At 39.0% G+C, this 10,365-nt stretch overlaps 1 protein-coding gene across 1 annotated transcript in view; it reads left to right on the top strand.

Annotated features, from left to right (window-relative positions):
• The first annotated feature begins 9,391 nt into the window (after positions 1–9,391).
• Positions 9,392–10,365, top strand: part of LOC121518633 (sodium/potassium/calcium exchanger 3-like) — a 54,859-nt gene continuing 53,885 nt past the window's right edge. Inside the window, exon 1 of the mRNA XM_041801077.1 lies at positions 9,392–10,353. Within this exon, the coding sequence (XP_041657011.1) occupies positions 10,335–10,353 (19 nt within the window). The 5' untranslated portion in view covers positions 9,392–10,334. The remainder of the gene's footprint in view (positions 10,354–10,365) is intronic.

Raw genomic sequence — 10,365 nt, 5'->3', positions numbered from 1 at the left:
AAAGTTAAAGATTTGAACCATCAATCTCCCTGACCAAAGTCAGCTGGGTAACCCACTGAGCAATCCAGCATGGAGGGCAGATCTTTCCTCCAAGCGGGGAGGGCCAACCGAACCTGGGGGTGGTGCATTTGTGAGATCACACACTGATGTTGGGTGAGAAGGCCTGGCTCTCAGTCTCCGCTCTAATTCATGCAGCTGCTCAGCCACGGAAACCCATTCCATGAAGCTCTACGCACTGTTCTTGAGCTAATCTGGAGGCCACATGAAATTTGGAGGTCTGTAGCGATTGACTCTGCAGAAAGTTGCCGACCTCTGCGCACTATGCGCCTCAGCATCTGCCGACCCCACTCCGTAATTTTATGTGGCCTACCACTTCGTGGCTGAGTTGCTGTCATTCCACTTTGTTATAATACCACTGACAGTTGACTGTGGAATATTTAGGAGCAAGGAAATTTCACACTGGACTTGTTGCACATGTGGCATCCTATCACAGTACCATGCTGGAATTCACTGAGCTCCTGAGAGAGACCCATTCTTTCACAAATGTTTGTAGAATCAGCCTGCATGCCTAGGTGCTTGATTTTATACACCTGTGGCCATGGAAGTGATTGGAACACCAATTTAAATTATTTGGATGGTTGAGTGAATACTTTTGGCAATATAGTGTATGTTGTTTATGTTCTATTGTGGATAAAAGATGGATTGAGATTTGCAAATATTGCAGTTTGTTATTTACATTTTACATCGCAATCCAACTTTTTTGGAACTGGAGTTGTACACCAATGCAACCTATATAATCTGGATTTACTGACGGTTTTTATAAAAGCAACCAGATATGACTGAATTCATGTCCACTTAAGGCTTCAAAAGTCATCTGTTTCTTAAACCAGTGTGCCCAAAAATCCTGATGGTGTTGTAACATGCAAAAATATGGGATCACTTAAGTATCAGCATTCAGCCTGAAGGAAAAGTCAATAATCGTAATCATGCTAATGTTATCAACTGTTTCCGTAATCCATGTGATAAATGTTAAAGTGTAAAATACAAATGTCAGCCTCATGATGGCACCAGAGTAAAAGTCCAAAGATCTCTCAAGTCATCAGAAGATAGAAGAGTAAGAGTAAGGCTGGCCTGTGTTGCATAATCTCTTGCACAGATAAAGTTTAAAATTAACCCTGATTGGTTGCACGCTCCCATCTCTGCAGACTGATGCAGCATGATGTAAGACAAACACCATTTTACAAGCTTGTTCCCTGATCATAATCCTGCACACTGCACAGCAACATGATACAAACATTTCCCAGGGTTCTGTTCTCTGGAAGGCTTTCCTAAACACAGCCGCAAGAAAAACACTTCATCTTCCCAGCCCTGACACAAGGAGGAGGACTGATGGCAGCAATCGGAGGCCTATGTCTTTATTTGGGGTTGTAGTGCAGGACACTTCACTAGTGGCTATGTGTCACAAGCAGCTCAAGGGCTCAACGCCGCTTTGACTCATGCGTGTTCTGTAAATACAGAGGCCATGTGCTGGAGTGTGCTGGTGTGTTTAGACTCATGGTTTGTATATTGTGTTTGAAATAGCCAGGCCAGTGTTGCTCCATACACAGAACGTGGACGAGACGAAGTGTAAGGCTGTCTCTAAGCTGTTTTCCTGCAACAAATTAGACTTAACATCACTAAACAGTCCGATTTCACAGGTTTGATCAATATTAAACATCTACAGGTGCAAACAACGCTTAAACAATTCATTCATTAGGCTCATGGGCTAAAATGAGACACTTTTAACAAACTTTTTAAAAGCTAAAATAGGGCAAATTTATTCTAGTTTTGTCTCTGAAATATTTAAACTACAAAACAATAAACCAATGCACGAATTTGACATTTCTTTAAAGACAGCACCAGTTTTATGCAAAGCGTGCAACCAACTAAGCCATGGGCGTCATAAAAACAAGATGAGCAGGTCAATGATATATGTATGACAGAGTCGTGCCCTCATCTCATAAACTGTGTGGTTAAACATTAAAGAAGGGGAGACATCAGGACACTGCAGACGGCCTGTCCACAGACTTAGCTCAGCCAAGAATGAGCCCTCCTCAGCTCTGATTTATTAACAGATCAGTGCATGTGTGCTTTAGCAGTAGCATTGTTGCTAGCATCCTGGCTAACAGTTACTTCATTTTGGAGCTGAAAAGTGTGCCAAGCTATTATTCTGTCTGATGCTGAGGTTATTTATTTTTGCCCATTTCTGACCCCCATGTTCGCTGCTATTTGCTTTTTTCCAGTTTTACCATATTTTACCATTATCATCACTGCTTTCCCACCCTTTTTTGCTTCTTTTTACAATTTTGCAGATTTTAAACATATTTTTGCACCTTTTACTTCCTTTTCTGCCACCTCTTGAACCACTTTTGCCCATTTTCAACCCTTTTTACCACTTTTTCTGCTATCACCACCATTTGTAACTATTTCTGCCACTTTAATCCGTTTTGGCTTCTTTAACTCATTTTTTGCCACGTATTACACATTTTTGCACCTTTAACCCATTTTGGTACTTTTATAAATGCATTTTACTGCATTTTCCACCCATTTTTGCCAGTTTTAAAACAATTTTTGCATCTTTAAAGCCCTTTCCACCACTTTTTTGCCCCCTTTTAAACCCTTTGCACCATTTTTTCCCCTTTTTTCCACTATTAGAACATTTTTTCTACTTTCTGCTTTTTATTACCTCTGTTGACCCATTTTTTGCGTTATTAATGCCATTTCACCTTTTTTTCTACCCATTTTTGCTAAATTTAATCAATTTTTGCTGTTTTAACCCATTTGTTGCATCTTTGTTTTCAAATTTCACCAACATTTCTATCCATTTCTGTGATTTTTAATCCATTTTTGCCTCTTTGACCAAATTTTGCCACCTTTTACCCATTTCTGATACTTTTAACCCATTTTTAAAAATTACATTTTTCCTCAATTTCCACCCATTTTGCTGCCACTTTTGAACCAGTTTTGTTCCCTTTAAACCCGTTCCACAACTTTTTCTGCCTGCTTTAGCAACATTTAACCCATTTTTGCCGATGTCAATACATTTTTGCCAATATTAACCCCAATTCACCATTTTAACACCCATTTTTGACCAATTTAACCCACTTTTGCTCATTTGTAATCCCATTTCACAACCTTTTCTACCCATTTCTGCCATTGTTAAACTATTTCTATCCCTTTTAAACCCCTTTGCCACCTTTTTGCCTCTGTTGAGCCATTTTTGCCACTATTTACCCAATTTCACCACTTCTTATATGCCCATTTTGGCAATTTTAACCACATTTCACAATTTGTTTCCCTTTTTTCCCCATTTTATCAATTATTGCTACTTGTAACCCCTTTTCACCATATTTTCTGTTGGTTTTTGCCACCATTAACCAATTTTTGCAACTTTACACTTTATTTTTGTCTCTGTTGACAGTTTTGTCACTTCAAAATATATTTGCCACTTTTAACCTTTTTCTGCTACTTTTTAAATCCCATTTGACCACCTTTTCCATTCATCTTTGCCACTTTTAACCCATTTTAACCCATTTTTAAGGTAAAGGGCATAGGCAGCCTTGCACTTCAGGCCCAGATTGGTTATCAGAGGAGTTCTCCCTCTTGTGCTTCAGGTTCTTTAGGGTCTTATGAGCACTGTCATATCAGGAACACAAGACTTAAAAAGCTAGATGGAAGTAAAGCATAAGTTAATAAGTAAAACCTTATCAGGGTTGATTTGATATTAAGGAAACAGATAAGGAACAAACCAAGACCAACATTGAGTACTTCCCTACTACTTCCTAATGCAGAACTGACAGATAAGAAAGAGTTACGAGAGGAAAGGGAATAAAATGTTACCCAGAGTTTTATTTTTATTAGAGGACATTATCCAGACTTCTTCGGCCGTACAGTACATGCACTTTTACGCAAAAGGTTGTGTGTACTTTTGTACTTTGTGGGGAGCTGGCAGGGTGGATTATTAGCAGACAGCAGTGAAGGAGTGTTTCATAATCTTCGCCCTGCTTCTGGAAGGTCTCCATGTGACAAGTAGTCTGTTTCCCTAAACAGACAGAGGAGCAGTTCCCTCGCTTTTAGAGCTATTTTCACACAAAGTCAGTCAATCTGACAGAAAATCAAGGATAGGACAACTGCAGGGTTAGTATAACTGGTCAAATATGCACAACTTTCAGTCATCTTTTTTCTCAAACATAATGAAAAATGACTTAAGTTTTATTTAGAAAATATGGAGTGTTATATGAATGTTTATATTGTTTTGAGTTATTTTGTGCTGGAAGTAATTCATTCTGCCCTGCTGGCAGGCTGTTCTCTTGTTTATGTTTCTAATAGTAACAGTGAGGCTTAAATAAAGTGTCGGGAAAGGACATGTTCTGTGAGTGGGAGCTCACAGGAGGAGGGAAGCTTCAAAATGTCCTCCTGCTGGGTGCAGGCTGCAGGGGGTGACAAGATAGACAACACCTGCACACAACACAATTTAATGCAATAACTAACACAAAGGTTACAAATAAAGAAATGATAGAAAAGCTCATATCTGCTGTATTGAGTTTGATCAGCAGGAGTTTTGACAAAATCAATGTTATCGATCGCTGCTGATGGCGCTGCATTATGCTCTATTAAACTTCTTTCATTTCTATGGCTTTTATCGCTCTCCTTTATCAGTGGCAGGGTGACAGAGTCTTGGGGGAAGCGTCTCCACCTCCTCATTAAAGTCAAATTGAACTACCTGCTACACCAGGCGCTGACTTATTGCACCATTAATGTCATAATGGACAAGAGGCAGTTTTGATCCTTCTGTAAACTATAACACTCATGAAACTTACAGAGAAAACTGCAAAGTTTAAAGCAAAAAAGACTCTTATATTAGCTTAAAGCAGACATTTATGAGGTTCACTGTCTCTTTTGTTTGTGTGGTACGCTCTATTCAGCCTCTTCTCTGCTAACTCAGCGCATACAGCAGCAGCATTTGTCTACAGAGCTGTCTATGAGAGCGTTTCTATGGACTTGAGGCTTACAGTTATGAGCCTTATCTCAGCTTTGATCATTATATTGCGTTACATAGAAACCCGTATTCATAATAATATCCTGTTATGGTAACTGTATCTAGACTGAATTTAAACAGCAGGCCAAAGTGACATGAATCAGATTTTTTTTAAAACTCAGGTCTGATTTTTCCATGCTAATTTGAATAGTCACACTGAAATCAGATCTTTTATAATCAGATTTGGGCCACTTTTGTATTTAAATCCACTTAAGGGTATGGAAGAGTCTGATATCAACCACACCTCAAAAAGTAATGTAAACAGAGAAAAAAAAATCAAATCTGAGCATAAAATCAGAAATGAGCATTAAGGTTTAGTCTTTCTTTGCACATGTGATGGTTATTTTTTAACACAAACTGCAGTGGTTTAGACATCTGGGAGAAATGAAACTACACTGTGGGACCAAACAGCAGGCCTGGCCTGACCCTTGAAAACCCCAGAGTGGGCCCTACCCAGTTGTGATTTATTAACATGGTCAATGCATGAGTGTTGGGCCATTAGCATTGGTTCTAACATCCTGGCTAACAGTAACCTCACTTAAACTGAAAAGTGTGTCAAGCTATTATTGTGTCTGATGTTGAATTTTTAAATCATGCCATTTTTCAACACATTTGCACAATTTTTTTCACCCATTTTTGTATCTTGTAACCAATTTCACTGCTTTTTGACACTTTTATACCAGTTTTGTCAATGTGAAACCATTTTGTCCGCTTCTGACACTTTTGAGCCTTTTTTTTGGAACTTTTTGCCACTTTAGACCCATTTATACTTTTCACCACTTTCTACAAATTTTCCTCAATTTTTTACCACTTTTCTTTTGCCACTTACATCCATTTTTGCCCTTTATTCCAATTTTGAGCCATATTCACCACTTTTTTGCCACTTTTGATCTATTTAGCCCCTTTGAGCCCATTTTGACCTTTAAGCCAATTTTACTACTCTTCACCGCTTTTAACCTATTAAACTCAATTTTAGCCAAATTTTTGCAACTATTTACCCATGTTATCCTGCCACTTTACAGCCATTTTCAAGACTTTTTGCCACTTTTAACTTATTTTTCCTTAATTCTTCCACTGTTAACCTTTTTTTCCCTTTTTTTGCCACTTTAAACCAATTTTTGCCACTTTGGATAACTTTTGACCCATTTCTTCAACTTTTTTTTGCTACTATTAACCAATTCTCACCACTGTTTTGCAGAATGGGACACAATCTGGTTTCTGAAAGAGGTTTATGATGTTAAAAGACAAAAAAGGAAAATTAAAAAAAACAACAAACCTAAAACCAAGATACAGGGGGCACTGAAAGTCTATATTAAGCTATGCTCCATGTACATGGGTGGCCTGGGTTCAAGTCCAGCTTTGGCTTTTTCCATGTCCCACCCCTACTCTCTAAACCCAGTTTCAGACTCTATGTACTGTCCTCCTTGGAGTTTTAAATGCCATAGCAATATGGATTTGTGTCCATTCCTTACAACAGATGCAAAGATTTGTTTTATGGTATGAATATGAGTAATGCTATGTGTACTCTTTTCAGGTAAGACATGTTTTGTTTATAATCTGTTGCTGGTAATCACACACAATGAAAGCCATGGTATTGATCACAGAGGCAGTGATGAAGCAGAAAGCCTGGCTAAAGATCAGCAGATTTGAAGTTCTGGTGTTTTTTTCATCTACAAGAGCAGGATATGGAAAAATGCAGAAGTGACTCTTGAAAACTTCACAGGCATATTTCAAAGTGAACTTGGCAAAACTAGAAAGATTTATTCCAGTTAGTTTGAGACTTGCTGCTCTGTAATCGTTGTTTTGAAGTGCTTCGTGATAAATGACCATGGTGATGTCACACTGATGTCACTGCGGTTATCTTTGGGCCTGGAAACTTGAACAGATCCGTCTGTGTTATGACAGCCTGAAGTCTGGAGGAGGAAAGATTTGGCATTTACCAGACACAAAGGGGTTTAGTCTCTATCAGGCTGCATTATGGGAAATGTAGGATCAGTGGCATCAATGCTCATCATCATCAGTCATCAGTACTTTTATGGGACTGTTTTATTCTTCTTTTATTGAGTCTATTGGGACATTTTCCTTCATCACTTGGTTCTTTAGTTTCAAAAAATCACTACAGCCTGCAGGATGCTGTTAAAGCATGTGGAAAATTAAAGGTACAACACTAAATAACTCTAAATGACGCACTTGTGGTAAGTTAGGACTGTGCTGAAGACTCCATCAGTTCTGGATAAACACAGCCATCTTTTGTTTCCTGAGTTTAAGACGCCCCTGTTGCTTTCAGCTGCAGATTTATCCTGACAGCATGAAGGAGAAGAAGACCCCAAAATCATTTTTACCAGCTGCCATTGCTTTAACAGACCAATTAGATAATGTACCCATGTCTACTCTTTTATTTAATTTTACTTTGTTGTATTTTATTGTTCATTGTCTCACTGAAACAGCTTGGTCTCATGGATGTATGATTATCTACTGACAGCAAAACAACCTGCCCTCAGAGGGATCATAAAGACAGCCTTGAACCTTGAACCTTGAACCTTGACAGGCATTGGGTCTCTCGCTCCTAGGGGCCTCAAGGAATAAGCATTACAGGTGTGCATCAAATGTGCATCTATATCATCTCTTTCAACACACTTCTGTTAAGATTGCACTGTCTACAGTGATGTAAAAATGTCCACCGCTGCTCCTTACTGTCTCTTTTCACTTTAAACTCACAGACAGCTCAGTGGATGAGTCAAAAGTAATGATCACCTTCTGATATCAATCATTTACTTTTTAACAGTTCCTTTATTTCCTTTTCAACCCATAACAAGTTCTTTTTTCCATGGTTAAGTTCATGTCATAATCTTCTCTATCAATCTGTACTTCTTTATTTTCTTTCAAAAAAAAAAGCATGTCTGTTTCCAAAGAGGAAAATTTTAAGTGTAAGACAGTACGACAATGCAAAATGAAACCAAAATAGGTTTACATGCAAACAGTGGAATTTTTAAATTTGGCCAAAAGAAATAAATTCATCAGGATTAACTATATAAATAATAGTTTTATAGCTCTAGTATTCAAAGGTCACATATTATACAAAAATCACTTTTTTCTGGCTTTTATAACAAAAATACATGCCCCTGGCCTGTTCAAAAACCCCTCAAATATGAGAAAAATCCATTCCATCCCACCCTCTCTTTCTCCACCTTTCTAAAAAAGTTTGCTGAAACAAGCTGTTCTCAGATTTTACCCTCGTGATGTCATGTAAGGAGTTAACCCCCCACCCCCACAGGTTTGGTTGGCCCTCTCTGCTTGGAACAAAGTTCCACCCTCCTCCTCTGATCTTCCTCTCAGCTAGGCTCAGGAGAGCCATATCCATTAAGCTGCATCCATTTCTTGAGAGGGGTGGGGTCAGGGGCGGAGTCAGACAGCTCATTAACATCTAAAGCCACGGACATAGAAACAGCTCATTCTGAGCAGGGCTGAAACAGAGGGCTTTTTAGACACAAAAATCTCATACTAGAGTGTTGTTTCAGCAACAAACTTCACAGGCATGTTTTGGGGACCTCAGAGACCAATATAAACCTGTCTTAAAAGGGTAAAATATGTCCCCTTTAAGGCTTGTGTATGTCCTGAGGTTGTCTGATTTATTCCCAGAGGGAGCAGAAAAGAGATGCCTCTCATAATTAAACTCACTTTCTGTGGTCTCTTTGTAATTTTAAAAGTGTGGAAGAGCTTCATACTGATCTTTGTCTGAGGCTTTCGAATGACTAAACTGTCCCTGTATGTGTAGCTCTCTGCCAAGATGATGAATAAATACAAATTCTTAAACGCTACACAGTGATTCATGGGTATCTAAAATGTTTTTGATCTAAAATGCCTTATACCTTCACGAATGCCTGTCTATAGTCTTTCACTTATTCAGGCAGCTAACATTTGATTTTTTTTCATGATCCCTTGTGTGTTTTAGATATTTAAGTCTTTTGGCTTTGTTAACTTAATGTTGTGTTGCTCATTCTCCATCAGTCTGAGGCTGCATTTCTGTCAGAATTTGTTGTAAATTAGTTCAATAAAGCGTTAGAGTCAGGGGGAGGGAGGACTCCTCGGCCAAGGTGCTAACAGACCGAACAGGGGGTGGCATTTCCACACTGAGTCCAGAGAGCCTCAACACTTCATTACATTTTCCATCACCCCCTAATCTGCACACACCTGATTAAATGTTGATTGGTGGATCACACCTGGTCCAGCTAATTAAGTGTGAACAAAAAGGGGAGGGCTGTGCAGCACTGGAGTCTCCATCACAGCATGCATGCTATCCTGACAATAAAAAAAGAACCTTTCAGTGCAGAGATTTTAACGATACTATCATTTATTTATTTTTTTTTTAGGCCGGTGCACTGTCTTGGATGGTTTTAAAAAAGAGAGCAGAGCATGGAATTACCAAGATGTTAAATCCTAAGGAGGTTTATTTGTTTTTTAAGATGACGTTTCCTCTTCAGCGATAAGATAATCACATGATGCTCTCAAAGCAATGTGACAGAAACTTTGCAGATATCTTAATTTCGCAGAATCCAGGGATTTTAGTGAGAGTTGCTCCTTCAAACAGAACGTGCTAAGAGAAGCTACATAGTAGATGGGTACAGTTTCTCCAGAAAAGGGAGCGAGTTGAAGTAAAAATGGGGAAAAAAACCCCAATGCTGGCTCAGTAGAGGAACTACGTATATCGAAAATTTTTGAGCGTTTCATTTTCCCCCAGAAACCCTCTGTGTTTGGCACTATTTTACAATACAATCTCTGACTACCAGCTACTTCACCTCAGCTATCTGAACAGCTTTTTGTGCCTGTGGTATTTGTCAGAGGAAAAAAGTAACTAAACTAAAACAACTCCAAAATGAGCGATTTCGACTCAAGTGATGATAACCTGCTGTTTACTGTGGATACAAGGGGATACTTTGATGACCTGGAGTACACAGTGGAACTTCTACGGATTTGAGACTCAGTGGAAAAACAGAGAGACGAGAGAAATTTTGGTATAGATTGGTAAGCAGGAGAAATCCTGACTAACCTGCTGGTATAGGTGTGGAAGGTGTGAGCCCATGTCCAGTTGGAATTGGTTACAAAACTTCTTCAGGACATTTCTGATCAAGGATGGTGGCTCACAGACGCCTGCAGCCTGCATCACTCCCCATCCAGAGTTCCCTGCCTTACAGAACGCTGGTGTTTTATTCAACTTTCCAAAGGGAGTGGAGAAACCGACCCAGACTAGATAAGCTGAATGGAAATTTGTTGTCCGGGTAAGTTTATGG

This window comes from Cheilinus undulatus, linkage group 12 (genome assembly GCF_018320785.1).
Source record: "Cheilinus undulatus linkage group 12, ASM1832078v1, whole genome shotgun sequence".
NCBI classification, from domain to species: domain Eukaryota; kingdom Metazoa; phylum Chordata; class Actinopteri; order Labriformes; family Labridae; genus Cheilinus; species Cheilinus undulatus.
Note: the sequence above shows the minus strand (reverse complement) of the source record. Positions and strands in the feature narration are given on the sequence as shown.